At 46.5% G+C, this 17,843-nt stretch overlaps 1 protein-coding gene across 1 annotated transcript in view; it reads right to left on the bottom strand.

Moving 5' to 3' along the window:
- The window catches only part of T265_12933 (hypothetical protein), a gene marked incomplete at both ends in the record, with an annotated part of 25,090 nt that extends 20,036 nt beyond the window's left edge, over positions 1–5,054 (bottom strand). The window contains one exon of the mRNA XM_009166367.1: positions 4,278–5,054. Coding sequence (XP_009164631.1) covers positions 4,278–5,054 — 777 coding nt within the window. The remainder of the gene's footprint in view (positions 1–4,277) is intronic.
- Positions 5,055–17,843: the final 12,789 nt, after the last annotated feature.

Genomic DNA, 17,843 nt, shown 5'->3' on the forward strand with positions numbered 1-17,843 from the left:
GGTCACGTCAAAGGAATTTTGTACTTTACTTTTATTAAAGGAATTAAAATGAGGCTAAACTGGCCTTTCTGCGCGGTCTTTCACAATAAAACGACAGACTTGGTGTTTTTTTAAATCCCTCGTTAAGCGCATTTAGATGGCTTTAAAATCCAAAATAAAGGACTTACAAAGAAATGACCTACAAAACTAAGTGCTCTCACCGGGGGTCCTGTTTGGTTTTGCTCGGTATAATTACCCTTAAAAGCAATAGCCTGTCGATAGACAGGAGGTGTAGTTAGTAAAGTGTGATCTGAAATGAACTTCATCCATAGTTTTATGAGGTAGCTTTCGCGGGTTTAACTGGTTTAACTATGTATAAATAAATAAAATAAATAAATAAATAAAATAAATGAAATAAATAAATAAATGACTAAATACTTAAATCGTCCAGCTTTAACACCCTCCCGGTGCCTAGCTGCCATGCTACCCGGAGGAAGCACGATGGCTGGGATACTGCCAGGTTGCCCAAACCTAGACAGGAGAAGTCGAGAGGTAGAGGTTGGGTTCGAACCACAGACCTTCCGGTCAGCAAATTCGCGCTCTGACTACTTGAGCCATCTCGCCCTCAGTCTCAGGTAATAACTGAAAGATCATTTAAACAAGTATTGAGTTTTGTAGAGAACTTGTTGCTTTTCCTACTCCATATCTGATCTTGCTTGAAATACAACTTTCCCATTATAGGTAATAAATCTGGAATGGAACTGGAGATCCAATAGCTTCATATATTCATGCAAAACCTCAGTAATTTAAGCAGGTACAGTGTACCCTTTCTGTTCTCTAAAAATCAGTCTGTAGCTACTTCTCGTCCTGTTTCATCTTACTTTGAGCCGACTGTTGCCCCTAGGTTTATCGTCAATTTAAAAGTAGTGTACAATGAGATCCATTGACAAATCAATGTTGGCAACTTGGTAAGATGTCACAGTCCATACAGTCGAACACAATCAATATTTACTGTGTGTCCATCTCCAAACGCTCACTCGGGAAAGTCACTGATATCGATTCGTAGCCATATCTCACGGGAATTTTGGGTGATTGCAGGAAAGAGCTACGTGGTTCATATCTCGGAAGATGGGCAGCGTCGATGGCACTCGGACTCCTTCTTGACCCTTGCGAGTCAACTACTATCCTTTTCAATGCTATGTCACTTTGAATGTGACACGGTAAGTCAGCTCCTAATCGGACGATATATACCGGCTGCAGCCTTCTCCAATTTAAGTGTATAACGCAGTACCAAGAGAGATTACTAGTAATCGAATTGTAAAGGGTGTTATCTGCCAATTATTGTAATCACCTTACATACCCGTGCTGGATCCTTGTACATTTCAACTCATCCACGCTTGTCCTTAAACAAGTTTCATCGCGTATCAAAAACGGTGTAGCATGTTTTCAGTGAACTATTCAGGGAATTAATAAGTCCGAAAAGCTGGAAAGCATGCATGACCACATGGACAATGTGACCATCTGTGGCAATACCCAAGAGGAGCACGATCTCAAATTCCAGCCGTTTTCGTAGGCTACGATGAAGTACGCGACCACACCCAACGATAGCAAAACCGTCACTGCTTCAAAAACTATCTGCCTCCCAGGTTATAAGGTTTCAAATGGTATCATGGTATCATGAACACATGGAACCCATCCGTCAGTTAGTCCCTCCACATACTACCAGGGAAATGCAACGCGTCACCGGTATCCACGCACATTACGATAAAAATTAACAAATTGATAAAGAATAAAACACTCCAACCATCTGCCAAAGTTGAGAACCTAAAGAACGAATTAGAAAAAAACTTCGCTAATTACGATCGACTAGAACGAGCGGATACCTCAGGTGTTGTATAGCCGTAGCCCTCAGCCAAAACCATTTACAGGTGGCCTTTTTCTCGGGGAACACTCAAGTCTAGCGGAAAGAATCATTTTGCCATCAAGGAGGCGCACACTACCGTCAAATCCAACATAAAACAGCGGCGCTATCTTCTCCGAAGGCCCCTCAAGCTGACCACCGATCAACGTCGGTCACTTTCATGTACGGCGATGGATGGGAGAGCGAAGTGAAAAATGACAAAATAGAGAGCTGGAGGACTGGGTTATCTGAGTACAAATATGGTGTTATCTATTGACATGGCAAGAAAAGTCATGCCACCGACACTCTATTTCTCCGACGTATGCCATAAGCACATTGGTTCCAGCTGCTACAGTTCCGATCACCGAAAAACGGGAAAGTGGAACATACAACCAAGCCTTGGAGGCGATAGCATGTTCAGTTTGTTCAAAAAATAGGTAGTTACGCACTGAAGGCAAAAGCTTTGATGCATGAGCGCCACTGACTGCGCGATTGGACCATTTCCGCCGGTGTCATTAGCCACCGGTGATATGAGTGCCGGAGTCCCCATCCAGGGAGGCGGCAGTTGCCGACCCGACAAGGGTTACTGGTTAGTGTTTTCGTACTTCGTTGCCAGGTCATGCACTACCCACCTCTCGGTCGCTTCCACTCAGCAGAGGGCTGGGAAAAAAGAGTTCTGTGAGGCAGACGGTCTTCTGGTATGTAGAGTACATGTCCTAACCAGCGTAATCTATGAAGCGTGAGTGATTCATCTATCGCGGGAGAGTTCCTTCTTCCTAAGACCATCTGGCGTACCTCAGCATTACTAATCCGATGTTCCTACCAGACCTGACTAATGCTTCGGAGATACCGATGATCAATCACTGACATTTTCCGTATGTCCTCTGCGCGTGGGGGCCACGTCTCTGATCCGTAAAACAGTATGGATCGACAGACAAGTTCACGTCACTTCGGCAGCATAGGTGTCGGAGGTTGGCTTAAGCTGCCCTGGCCTTTCCGATTCGAGAAATAATCTCATCTGCCGGTCAACCGGAACTTATCCAATTGCCCAGGTAAGCAAAATTATCCGCCACGGCGATTGGCTCACCAGTAAGTATGAAGTTTGGCTTTGATCTGATCCAGTCATGTAGCAGCACTTAATACTGTCAGGGTGAAACATCTGCCAAACCGTGCGGCAGAGTTATTTAGGTTATTTGAAATTGTTTGCATTTGGAAGGATCTGAACCAAGGAGAGCAATAGCTACATACTAAATGTCTGTGACAGAACGTCCCCTGAGCATTTCGACTCTCGAGGTTTCAGAGGCAGGCAGAGAAATTTCAAGCAGCATATCAATGACAAAGTTGATGAGGAAACGGGAAAGAGGACTGCCTTGTCTTACACCATTGGACGTGGTGAACTCAGGCGAGAGCTTCCCGTATACTTGTACGCGCCCAGAGGAGTTCGCATACAGTGCCCTCATAAGAGAGAGAAATTTGGAAAGGACACCTCTGATCGCCAGACACTGCTGAAGGTCGACAGAGTCATCCAAGTATCAACCGCCAGTAGAGGATGCGCACTGCTGAACTGTAACCCACACTATGCACACATTGTTTATCGAGACAGAAGAGTCGAAACCGTATATCTTCGCCATCTAACTGCAGCGATTCAGAATACAACTAACGACATTCTCAATCTGTCTGAATCCAATAGAGACACGAAGCACTCAGATACGACTGGAACATTCGGACGTCATCTCGGTAGATTTAAAGGACATGAACGCTCTTTGGAACCGCCCTCCGAAGATCAACCGAGTTCATACGTGCCCATTCGAATGATGCTGGGGTGAATTTCGTGAGTGTAATCTGCTTATTATTGTAATCACCCCATATACTCGTACTGAATTTTTGTACGTAAACTTCAGGTCATCCAAGGTTGTTCTAGGACAAGTAAGGCATCGATTATTGCCGAAAACTCTGACTCTTACCCAACTAGTTCTCGGATGCATTCTAAACGTCAAACTACTACAAGATTCCGACCGACTAGGCGCACCCATGGTTCTCAGAAGTCGGCATGGGATTCTTCACTAGCAGCTTTGTATTCATGATTAAGTGACATTTGAGTATCAAGCCTGGCCACTGGAGATTGGGCGCCTATAGCGATGCTTCGTTTCAGAAGGAACATATTGTGATTCGAAATCAGTGCCACGTTTCGTAAGGTGGGAAGTGGGCTTCGTTCAGATGGACCATTCGGAATATACCCACGTACGGTCATTAACTCCAATAACCGGTATTAGACACAGGTGTTAACTTGGGGAATATATAACCGGTTTTACAACCCTGTTGACTGGATTCAATGCCGTAAGGATAAGTGCAAAATACTACTCAAAAACTGATAGCCGAATGACACCCAGTGACTCACCATTGATGACAAATCCAAAGACTGTTGGAGTTCTGTTGAATGCTGGACAAAATCTTCCCGACCAACAGTGACCATATACAGACCACCAACACTCATGAAAAGAAGTGACAGATAAAAGTGTCTATGAGTATGTAACCCTACACAGTTGGCAATCCATGGACAATGGTGATCCATGCGGAGCACACAGACGCCACACACGTTACAATGGTGAGCTCGCGGAGGACGAGGAACCGTGCATCGATAACACATGGTGACAATTGGAGCAAGCTCCAGTGGTAAGACTTCGGGAATCGACCCAGCATTAGTGAAAATAGCCGACAGATAATGAAAGAAAACCATCAAGAGAAACCAATGGCTGAAAATAAGGTGAGTAACAATAAAGGCCCCTTCATAAAATGCATCACACTGTCTAGCTTGTGTTGCACACTGATCCCAGATGAACAGACGTCTGGGTATAAGACACGTGTAAAGAACCAAGACAATCCACACCAAGTAAGAAAGTACAAAAGCCGTAAGGGCCCGTCCAAAGTTTCGGCGGCCCCCCACATGCAAGGCGAAACAATTGAGTATGGGGTGAAACAGGAATGAAATTAATACATTGTGGACAAAATTACAGAACCAAAGGAGCCAATTTTTGACGTTACCGCTCAAGCGTGGTGGAGGCGGTAAATCGTTCACAAAAGGGAAAAGAACACAAACGCAAGCGACGATCCTATGAAACTTGAGCCGTAACCGTGTCCCAAAATTTGCTGACGTCCAAGGAATAACGTGCCACGGCTAAAATGGGGAGAACAGTGGATGGTGTTTAGTGAGTGCTAGAACGGCTTGGAATATAAAGTCCCTCATGGGACAGGGCCAGAGAAATCTAAAATAATCCTTAGGAAGTTCTGCGTGCTTTGCGTTTCCTCTCGCCAAAACATCAGACACAGAGCGCGCCTACGTACGCTCCAAAGTGTTACCTCTCCCCACCGAATAAGCTCCCAGCTTAAGATGTCATTGGAACAAGTCACGGCATCGAAGCGCGGGTTTACATTGCGAAGCCAGAGTAACTGGTTATTCGAAGAGATCGTCCATTTCCTTCAGCGGACCCCTCAGACGCGAATGACAACCATCCGACAACTTCCGCCGTTTATGTCCCTGAGCCATCTGCTTATTTAGAAAGGGGCAGAAACGGTCATTAGCATGGAGACAGCTGCAAGCGCCGGCGACGCTTAGGATTTTTTTCAGTTAGTCCGCTAGTTTTGAACAGAAGAAAGGTAAACAAAGATTTGGAGTTACCCAGGGTCAATCCATGGTCAGTTTGCCATCATCAAAGACAGAAAAATCAGTGTTGACACTGATGCTTCACTGCCGTTAACTGAAAGGCTGGACTGAGCACTCCAACGCACCACCCAATCATCCCGACCCGTTAACCTTCGTTCAAAGGGATTTTGTTGGTCAGGTGTTCACGCGATGTCCTGTGAGGGATGACCCGGCATTCACACAGCATTTGACTTGTTCAACAAGGAATAACCTTAGTTGTTTTTTTTTTAGAAAGTCGATGGCGTGTCCAATAAGCTGCTGAATCCGTCACGAAAAAACCGGACCTTAATATGGTGTGACGGTTTGTGTACATCCACGAATCATTGAGCTATACTGGGGGAGGGGTCCGTGCTAAGCTCGCAGAGTCTTTCATACCAGGTTGGTCAATGTTTAGAGGTCTGACGAACACAGTCTCCTGGTTCTCCAGGTTAGGAGTTGTAACATGTGTGGCGACGCGTTCCGTAAAAAAGGTAATGTAATCGCATTTCCAGCAAAACATCGCTGGCTTGCGGCCAGGCTTTGATAAATTACCCTAATCGTCCTCCTGTCTGGGTTTGGGCACCCTGGCAGTATCCCAGCCCACGTACGACACTAGATTGCAAAGGGACGTATGTATCGGGCTGCAGTACGGGCGGTTTTGTTGTGTGATAGTGAGACTTCGGCTGTTAGAGCAGTGGGACTAAGACTTCTTCAGATGTCCAACAATCGCTGTCTCAAAACCACAGCTCAGGTGGGTTGGTGTCGGCGAATCTGTGATGAGGTAATTAGAAAGCGAGTTTCTGCTTGTGCAACTTCCATTGACGTGTGTCCAGTACCAAAAGCTGTGTTGGTTAAGCCTAATAGTGCGTATGCCAAAGAAAGTGCTGTTTTCCGTGCCCAATTCAGAGTGATGAGAGCGGAGAAGTAGCAACCCTTGACCTGGCAGAGATGTATGAAGAGCAATGCGAAATATTTGGGTGCTGTTGGCGCTACTCGTATTCCAGGATGAGGCCCACGTGATTCCCTCTGCGTCTGGTTGGAAAGGTTTCAAGATATGGCTGCTAATCGATGTCGGTGGCGTTCTTGTTGTTAGCCTCCATCCAGATTGCCTAATGAATGTCTGGAGGTGTAAGCACATCGGAATGATTATTGTAAGCTAGCGTCAGGTACGGCAGTTAGGCACTGTTGGACAGTGATGTCATACTGTTGATGACAAGGAGGAGAAGGACATTTCAACCTTCGCATATCTGTTAATCCTGAAGTAATGGCAGATGGTATCAATGGTGTGGGAGGTGCACTGTAGGTACCTGTAGACTCTGAGGCTGTAGGCAATCTACTGAGCTAAATACCAGCAAACAGCCGTCTCTGCGATGTATGTAACTAAAATCAACGAATGTCAGTGCGTAAATGGCGCCCATTTTTTGCATCAGCACGGGCCCCAACGGATGGCAGTTCCGAATTACAGAGGGATGGGTTTTCCAAAATCTGTCACAAACTGCTTTGATCGGGAAGAATGGATATGGTTACCCTGGGAAGTCATATAAGGGCCCAAGTTGGACGACTAAATTTGGGGGCACAAGCTGGTGGTGTATTTGGAGTTGACGCCCAGCGTACAGATAGTGGGGAGTGACTGCTTGAGTTGTGTGCTGAACATCGCCTTTTCACGGCCAGCATGAATTTTCAGCACAAACGATCACATAAGATTACCTGGAGGCTACCAACTGCAAGCCAGTCAGAAAATCAGTTAGATTATATGGTTACCAGTATTACGATGGACGGTACTGATGAACAATGCGAGCAGTCAGTGGTTGGTGGCCGAGCTCCACCTCGCATCTAAAGGAAGCTGAATATTGCGAAAACTGTGGAGATGCTTCAGTGTTTGTTCAATAGTGTAATAGTTAGTGAATATCCAAGAAAGTTCATGAAGGCATGTGAGAATGTTTAATGATTAGAGACCGTGTGCTGTGTGTGCTTATGAGATGCCTATTTTCCTGTTTAATCACTTGGCATTGCTTAGTTCGTGTTTGCTAATAAGTGACTTTGGAGCGAGAGACTTTCCCCTCATTAAGTGCCGTACCGGGATACAGATGAAGATCCCGTGTCCATAACCTTGTGAAAATGGGGATGCGCGGACCTTCCTGGAGGATTTCGAGGATGTTGCGGAGGTAGCTAGATTGGAAACCGACCGGGGTAACTTGGTGGCAGTGAAGACCTTCCTCAGAGGCCGAGTGAAGGCGGCCCTGGGTACAGCCAGAAGAGACTCTTGGAAGACGGACTGGGCCGCCGCAAAGGAAGCTCTTGCAGTGGAGTTCAGTACACCTGCCGACAGCAAGGAGGCTATGAGGCGGTTCAAGGAAGCCAGGATGGGACCGGGATGTGAACCGACGGCGTTCTTCACCAGTCTGCAGCAGTGGTTCCATCGTGCCTTTCCGGGGCTGGACGGAGTGTCACGCCAGCGATTACTGTCTGACAAATTCGTCGCATGTGTGCAGCCGGCGCTTGGAGAGAGCAACTGGCCAGTTGAATATGAAGATGCTGGTCATCCAGCACGGGAATCAGTCGAAGTACCACTAACTAATTTGCATTCGCAGGAGAAGAGGGATGATTCAGCACTGGAGGACCTGCAGACCAAAGTGGACCAACTAACCGAACAGCTTACAACCGTGAAGACATAATCAAGGAAGCACGCTCGGACGAGCCGATGCTAAAAGTGTGCCTGGAAACTGGAAGAAGCAATGTCGTCGTACCCGACCACCTGTATATAAGACTTTGGATCACACCTCTTTACTCTGGGTGGGTTGCGATTAGTGTTCTGACATAGGCTACAATGAAGGTCGGTACTTCCCGTCGAGATGAACGGGAAGGGGCAGCTGTGCCTAATTGATACAGAAGCAAAAGGGCCGTGGTTCGAATCCGACCTCTAACTTTCAACTTCCTCTGTCTAGACTTGGGCAACTAGTCCTCGTACTTCCTTCTGATGGCATGACAGTTAGGCACCGAAAGGGTGCTACAGCTGAACGATACAGGAGCGGCAGTGTCGATGAGGCAGAGGGAGCGAAGCTGAACGTAAACCATGTGCACTAGCCATCAGGGCGGGGGGTGCACTCAATGCACCTGGGTGACAGGTCAGTGTAGCATGAGTTCCTGATCAATCCAGACAGAACAGACCATCTTGAGGGCAGATTTTCTCAGGAGCACAGAATCCGTGATGGACCTAAACCGGGGAAAGCTGGTTCCGTCAAGCTCAAAGGTTACGTGAGCACTGCTGTGAACCAACTGCGTGTCCGAAAGTTCCCGTCTTGTAATGTACCGTCAGTAGAATCTGTAGTCGAGGAGTATTCTGAACTCTTCACAGGCGATGAAGATCCGTTTAACTTCGTAGACTGAACACGAAATCCTCCTCCTGTTCGAACGCTTTCGCCCTTACAGTCCCCGTCAATTGCTGCTGCATCCACGGGAGATCCATAAGCAGGTTCAAGAGATGTTGGCATAATCGAGGAAGCCAAAAGTGCATACACCCCCCGGTCGTGTTTGTAAAGAAAACGAACGGGAAATACCGATTTTGCGTAGATTTCCGACGTTTGAATGAACTGACCGTAAACTGAGCTGTAGCTGTTCCTCTGGTTGGGGTAAATTTTGATTTCCTCCAGCATTCCAGATGGTTCGCGATGTTCGACTTGTGTTCCCGATACTGGCAAGTAGCTGTCAGGTTACAGGACTAGGAGAATCGGTGCTTGATTGAAGACAACAAACACCAATTTATACGGATGCTGTTTTATTTGTCGGGGCACTATTCACATTCCGGAGCTTGATGCCTCGTTTAACGAAGGGACTACAGAACGTTGCCGTGTACGGAGACAATATTGTGTATAGCAATTCGGAACCAGAGCATACAGTTCACTTGAAGGCCGTATTGAAACGTATTCGGGAGGCTAGTCTGCTGATAAGTGAAACCAAAACACAGCGCGCCCAAAGTTCGGTGGCGCTCCTCGAACATAAAGTAGATCAGGGGGAGGTGAGGCCACCGCTAGAAAAACCGGCAAAAATCCAGGACTGTGTAGTCCCCAGTTCATAACGGCCCCTACGGCAGTTTCGCGAACGAGCAACAAACTAAGTCGGTTTGTAGGGGATTTTAAAACGATTGCTGCTCCGTTGTACGAATTGCTGCCACAAAATAAGAAATTCGATTGAACAAGGGAAGCGCATGAGACCTTCGAACATGTCAAAGCGCGGATTCCGAATCAGCAACTGACCCTCAAGCTACTCATAGTCGGAGAGATGTTCACTGTTGCAACGGATGCTAGTGACCGCGGTATTGGCGCAGTCCTAAAGCAGAGGAAGAGTTATCGAATATGCCAGTCGTGTCCTGACTAACGCTGAACAAAAGTACTCGACTATTGAGAAAGTTTGGCGACTGTCTGGGCCCTGGATAAGTGGAGGTGACAAGAACTGTAGCAGCTGGAACCAATGTGACCTTGTTATATGGTCTATAGCATGTAATTTGAATTGAGCGTGTGAATTCGAAGGGTTGCGGTAGACCACAGACAGAAAATGCGCTACGCCGTGGGAATAAGGCTCAGTTACGACAGCTAGCAATTGGGCCGGCGCTCTACAAGATTATCTTCCATCGTCCCCAAATTTGAACTCGACTGGGAAAACTCACACACCCCGTGTAAATTTCCGGTCGTCTAAGTCCCGCTATAGGCGTCGCAAACCCTGACCCACTGAATCTATAGTCTTGAACAGCAGATTCAACAGAAACACTGAGTATCTTCAATCGCGTCGATCATTGTGCTTTTCCAGTTGGACTGGGAATAAATGCCGAAAACCAGGAATATTCACCAGATGAACGGACGTCGTTCAGTTCGTTTGGAGTCAGCGGAGGTCAAATAAATCAAGTCAATTCTTTCAAGTGCTCTTTATCATCACTCAAACTGACCAAAATCTGGGGACACTAATAAAATGGAGACATTCGATGACCAGCCTATGAGTGAAGTTATGATCGGCGTGCAATGCATCAATCTGGTGCCTAGTGGTTAATGTCTGTTATATAGCTTTTTTTAAATGACGGTCTTCTGGAAACCGAAGTATCTGACGGATAACGAGAGTCCGGATATCAGCCGTTCCAAATGACCGCTGTAATATGCACGCTATGGAAGCACCAGGGGACTGATTCTCCGAAGGCAGGTGTTCACGACAAGTTCTGTGGATGGAAAACAGAAACAAAGCTCATGAGCCAAGGCCCAGTAAGCAAGGTTGTACATCACCAATACTTACATATGAATCAAGCAAACTGACAGACAACGTATACTACACCGCGCATTTCGGCAGGGCGGGTGTGTCGGCAGACCGATATGCACCAGATGGAGCTACCGCCTGATTGGTCAGAATAGGGCCCAATCAGAACTCAACACTTCCCGCTCTGCGATCCTCGGCGGTCGCAACGATTTGCGCTTTGTTTCAATTAAAATGCTGACAGAAGTTAATAGAAGCAGCTGCAAGGCTCCATTAGAGGCGCCACCAAACCACCGTTCTTTTCATGTGCCGTTTTAAGTTGGAGCAACGCGAAGGGGCGATCGAATATATTCAAGGAAAGCGGTAAATACGATGACGTGCACCGGGGTCATATCGTAAACGTACATGACGAACGCGCACCCGGTGTCTTTCCTGGTCTCTTATTCCTATACGTCTCGAGTGACTTGCGCTTACCCAAATGTCAGGCGGCGCACAGTCTTACTGTGGCAAGTTTTACACGTTCACACTAATCATACGCGCTCACTCCGACGTCCTGTCAACTTTCACCACCCTACGCTTTGATGGTGAGTTTTATAGTACCAAGTGTGGCAAGACAATAAGCATCGTATTTGGGACGTGGCCATATCGCTTTCCTACGCGGCTGGTGATTGCACCCCATCTTTATTGCCCGCCTTCTAGCCCGCAGCACATTTTGTACCCCTGACGCACACTGGTAATTATCTTCTCACCCCCTCATATGAACCTCACCACAGCGGCTTCTAGTTGAGTGCATCAGCAGTACCTGTGAGTGCTAAATCCGGTTTAGTGGCCTGCCCCAGTTCAATACACAATGACATTTTCATTCCATGCTTACCGCTTGTGCATATAAGCCTGTCTTAACCCACCAAACTATGCTCAAAACCCTGGCTATGCTTCAGCAGTGTTGGCTCGTCCTGTCCATTTATTCACTCATTCTTTCCATACCTTCTGCGTAATGAGAGCCCTTTCTTCGCTCCACACAACTCTAACCACAGATTTTCCACCCTCCTCAGAAGCAACGAGTTTATCTGATTTGTTAGGTAGGAACCCTCTTTTCCTACAGTCCTATTGTCCGTTATCCTCTTTATGCTATCCACTGCTTAAACCAATATCTCGACCGCACAACTGCCGCCTCGTTCAGTTTAAAGCTTTCAAGCTTCATTTTCAACATTCTTCTCATTGTTCGGTCTTCCCTGCAACAATTTTTCGCCATACTCCGCCAATTTCAACTGCATGATCGATGCCTCAATAGCGCGATGTTTAAATCGCAAAAACATATCCTTGCCCAGTGTGATGGTTCCCTATTTTCTACATGGATGCCCCACCTACAGTTCTGAGTTCCCCACAGCTGGCGATTTTGTGCTATGTCCTCGGCTGTGCCACTGTGGTCGTGTCAGACAGTGTTATCGACCAATTGGGGAAGACGACATCGGTGATGTCGTTCTATAGTCTTCCTATTCGTAAACCTGATCGCGACCCATGGGGTTGGAATCGACATACTACTATTTAATCATGTGCTTTTGGGTAAAATACCGGCTCATCAAACTGGGAGACTAGGGGACTTGTCTGTCCACCTGAACAAGCTGCCCACCGAATCTAAGACGGTAGAACGCGGCCAAAGCAGTACTTCATTTTCCAGTTGTCTGAACACAATGTGCTGGGTGTTGTCTTTGACCAAACGCGCACAGAATAGGTAGCTTCGATTCGGGTAAGAACAGTTAACCAAATTTACTTTGCCGCTCAAGTTTAAAATGACTTGGAATTCGGGACATACTACCATGGAATGGATGGATGAATTGGAACGTCATAATCCCCGGGTACCATGAGGATATCGCCTCTGCTTTCGGTTGGCGTTAGTCTGTGGTTTGCACAAAATTCATTTTTGACCAGGAATTTAAGTGACTAAGTCAGGGCGCACAAACCAGTACCAATAAACCAAGAGCATTCTGTATCACGACGGAAAAGCCTGCGGGGTACGGAGTGGCCCAAAGAATAGTGACCTAATTGTGACCACTGGATCCCAAGTGATTCCATTCTAATTTGTGTCATCATTGGTTCATGTTATTAACTCCTGCTTCCATTTAGTCCCATCTGACTAGAATCTACCGAGAGAAGGCAACCAACAAGGCGTCCGCGAAAAGATTTTGTGCACAACCACTGGTTACTCGAACTTTAGGGTTTCACCACAGTAAGGTGGGGTTTGCAAAATCGATGGTAACTATTGCCTATTGGGCGATGGACTATTCAATCACTCGTCGTCTGCGCTTGCACCAGGCGCAAGTACAGTTCCGTAGGCTTTAAAATCTCTTGGCTTCTCTTTCTGGCTTAAAATATATAGCATCATTAGCCCACCCCGCTGCGGGGGGATTTTTTTAAATAATGGGTTTGTTTCCAAACTTGTACGTAGCACACATCCGGAGGCATGATCGGGTTGAGCGGCTTGCTTCAGCATTGCTGATCCGATGATTTACCTTAGGTGCGCCATATATACTCTTTGCAATCAGGGACAACTTTTTTGCAAGATATAGGATTGTTGTGCGGACGCAGTCAACCAACGAGCGCCGGTTATTCTGCCTAATGCCTGTGTATGATCACAGAATCGCAAACGCCCTTTGATAAGGCAAGTATGACGCCGTAGGCTAGTACCTGGCACCGATGGTAACCAACCGGGAAAACGTGCTAGCACCGGCTTAAAACTTCCGGTCGGGTCAATGGGCATCGGTGACATCAGCCTGGGGTCGCACATTCGCCGCTGTGATGCTATTCAGATGTGACGGGCAGCCACATTGGGGGTTTCATATGTAACCCTGCTACTTCATTAACTGGTCCTTCAGTGTTTTTATTGCCCACAGGATAGCTAAGTTCCGGCAGGTGCTTATTAGAAAATGAAAGAAAATTTCTCCAGTTCTGAGTGGTGGCCATCAGCAAGTACACAGATAATTGCGTGGGTGATGCTATCAAAGCACCTGCGCCCGCTTTTTGCGCGAATTCGCGTGGAGAAGTCGAACGGGGGAACTCTGGCCATTCTGAGTGGTTGTGTTGTTTCCAGACAGGGCAATGCACTGCGTCTCAGAGCATTCCAGCCATGTTTGTATATCCCTTTTTTGATGCCGTTTCGCGGTATGTTCTAGTTCCTTAGGTAATTTAAATTTGCAACATAAGCTTTTCACACCAACCTGAAAGCTATCTGGGTGATAGAACTGGCGTAAGTATGATGAACAGATCAGAAAGGCAACGAGAATGCATTGCCTCCAAGTCATGTTGCCATACGTTAATTAAGGCAGCTCAATGGTCAACCTTAGCGTCTGCGCCCGGGTGATGACCGCTCCGAGCACATTTCTTGGGGCGACCAAATTCAGTACTTTCCTTTGTGATTTGTGCGTTCTCATTTTCAATCGCTACGTCAGTGAACGATGCATCGCCAATGCCAATATAATGTAAACGAGTGCAGCCTACAGTTTTGCAGCCATTCGTTCACAAGTTGACGAGTTCGGTTGAGTCCTTGCTACGTATTCAAAAATACGTAGTTTCGGTGGAAGATATTGTGGACAAAGGCTGACACAAACGTCATGTTTGCATTCCAATTTCGCTTTGGGCTTCGGTAATAAAACACTGGCTCTACAGACAGTAGTATGCAAATACCTGCATTACGCAGCAGAGTTCTGCTCAGAAAGCTCTACAAAATGAATTGATTATAGATCATAACCAGAAATCTGTTAGACCACGCTGAGTTACGCGCAAAACCAAGAAACCAAATTGTTCAAATGGAGGTTTGTGGATAAATGAGATCCTATGAATACAATGGTAAAATAATAAAAGGATGCAAACCTCAAATCGCAGATTACGGCGGCTTCTACACACCGGTTTAAAGACTACTAATTCCTAACTGATTCACAGGTCCCCGCCGACTCGAAACCACGTGTTTACAAGGAAGCAAAATCATTTGTTGACTTAAACAACACATCCAGTGATAAGGTAAAAGAACCTATTGTGTTCAGATCGAAAATAAATGGTTTATATAGGCGCGAAACCAAAATAACAGAAATGGGGAGTTGACTTGTACGACGTAAATAATAAATGAAAAGAATCAAAAATAATGAGAAGCCACCAAGTCTTGAAATTCAACATCACAGTCCCCGTGCCAAAATACGGTTGCGCCCGTGGTGGTTGACCACCAAAATTTTTTGAGGCGATTTCGCAACAGTGCGCAGGCCGAAAAAGAGCATCCAAGTCATTGATCATGACATAACTTGCCATTTCCGAGCATCTGAAATGTGCTTGAAAATTTCTCCCACCCAGTCTCCCTGAGCTCAAATTCAATTGTCCCGCCCAATCCTGCCTTCTATTCATTTACATTTTATTACGATCGCATCACCCCATCTCTATCTCCTCCATTAAAACATTGCGTTGCACATAGTACAAACATGTTACTTGTTCCCCACATGAACAGTGTTGTCGTTTGTTTAAATTCACATTTATGGCACTTTTCGAACCGATTTTCTCACACTTGATATGTGTCTCTTTGTCTGTCGTTGCCTAGCTCTCGGTCGATAATTGTCAATGTTTGTTGCATACTAATTGATTTATCGGTGTTTTGTCATAAAATACAGCACATTTTCGTCGGGACCATTTTCGTTTCAAATTCGGATCCATCCTTCGGTGCTGCTTGCTCGGCTTATCTGTTTTGTCGCTTACAGTACTTCAGAAGACAAGAATTTTCGTGAATTTCGTCGAAAATGTCAAGAACAAGGAGCGGTGTGTTAAATGAGAAAAACCGCGGATAAGAGGATATACAAACAGACGACAGGCAAGTGATTCATGATAAGCATTCTTGTATGGGTTCTTCGGCTTGGCCTAGAGATAGCAGGCGTAGAAGGATATCAGACTCAGACTTATTATTAGCTGAGTTAAAGCAAAGTCAGCTACAGAACGTGTTGGAAATGCAGTCTGTTATGGACGAGTAGGGCCGTCAGATCCAGCTAATGAAAGCTGACAACGACGTAGAAGCTGCTCGTTTAATCAACATTTTCTCCTGCTCCAGGGATGAGTCGCATGCCAATGATGAGTCAATTTCTGCGCCTTGAAGGGTGGCGATTTACGCTGAGGGATCCCGCAGGCAACATGAACTTGGACTGTCATACCGCGAGCCTAAGTCTGATGCTAATGATGTTCCAGTTGCAACCACATCCAAATCGGCTGACATATCAGGGTGGGGTGACCCCACCAAAGGGTATCTCTTAGGGAATCACTCCCCTAAACGCAACAGCGAAGGTGTACGGCTGGTAGTCATATGCTAGCCCCTTTGATTGCTTCGATGGACCTTCACAGAGTCGAACTGACTAAATTCGACGTTAGTTCGCACGATTATTTGAAATGTATTCGTCACTCTGAGTTCTATGTTGAATGGAGAATGGGCGGATGATGGGCAGAGGTTGCTTTGCTTGCTGCGTTACTGCAGAGGGAGAGCACGGAGTTTGAGTATAGTGAACGCTGGGATGTGGCTAGGGGATGTAAAGTGTGCTTCCGTTGCTTGAAGTCTGGGCACTTGACCAAGGTGTGCAACACTGAACGCAAGTGCGTTGTAAATGAATGCAAGGCACGTCACCATTACTTGCCACGCATCACGTCTGATCCTTCGCGTTCGGTACAGGGCACCTGTGACTCAGCAAATGCACGTCAAAGATCAACAGCATTGGGCTCACTCCCAGTCCGCATTAAAGGACCTTTAGGCGAGCTCGCTGCCTACGCGTCGTTAGACAATGGCCCCGATACTACCCTGGTGAGCCACGACGTGTTGTAAAGATTGGGCATCCCGCCACAACCATCACAACTGACTATCAAGACCTATCCGAATCTTGCGTGGAGAACTTGGAAATCGGATCCCTGTTAGACAGCCCTTGGGTCACTATCGAGGAAGCATTCGTTGTGCCTAGTATTATGCCGTCTGTTAACGTCGAATCTCGCGTAGCACTGCCAAGGCGCAATGCACATTTGGACGACTTGCCTATCACAGACATACCACGCAAGTATTTCGCAATTATGACAGGATGTGACGCGATGGACGCACATTGGGTACTGGACCATCGGCTCGAGACACGTAACCAGCCGTTTGGATTGAAAACGTCCCTCAGGTGGACTATCTTAGGTCCAACAGGGAGAGAACAACCATTCTTTAAATGCTTCTCTCGGGAAGATCCGACCACCCTGTAACAGCTGAATCGGCTATACAATGACGACTTTTTAGATGTCAACTCGGGTAGTTTAGCCTTGTCTCCCGAAGTTAAGCGCGTTTTAGAGTTGGTAAAAGCAAAGGTTTGTGTGATTGATAGCCGGTTCGTTATCCCGTTGCCACGGAAAGACGATATCAATTGTGCTAGTTCCAACCTGCAGATAGCAACCTTGCGACTGCAGAATTTGAAAAGGTGTTTCTTGAAGGATGTGACCTATTTAGGTAGCATAGCGCTGTGATAGAATGCAACTTTAAGACGGAATACTTTTTGCCAGTACCGGCACATCAGTTGGGTCCCGAGCTTCGTCCTTGGTCGCATTTACCTCAACACTCTGTCGTCAATCCGAAGAAGCCTGGAAAATTGATGGTGGTGCTTAATTGTGCAGCGCAATCCAAAAAGAAATCTCTAAATGACCACCTCTATCAAGGTCCAGATTGGACAGCCGATCTGATAGCAGTGCTCTTGCGCCTCCGCAAGGAGCTCGTAGCGCTTTCGGCTGACACAAGAGGTGTTTATGCAAGTCCGCTTTCCGGAAAACGATAGAGGCGCCTTTCGGTTTCTATGGTGGCCGGGTAGCGATATTTCATTGAAGCCAGTGGAGTTCCAAATGAACGCGCAATTGTTTGGAGCGAAAGCCTCTTCATTCTGCGCCAACTTTACTCAGCAGAAAACTGTGGAGTTATTTGGAAATGACTATGCTCCTGTAGTCTCCGAGGCGATTTGTAATAATTTCTACGTAGACGACTGTTTGTTGTCCGTCCCATCCATCGATGCCATTAGA

This window comes from Opisthorchis viverrini, assembly GCF_000715545.1.
Source record: "Opisthorchis viverrini unplaced genomic scaffold opera_v5_25, whole genome shotgun sequence".
Lineage (NCBI taxonomy): Eukaryota > Metazoa > Platyhelminthes > Trematoda > Opisthorchiida > Opisthorchiidae > Opisthorchis > Opisthorchis viverrini.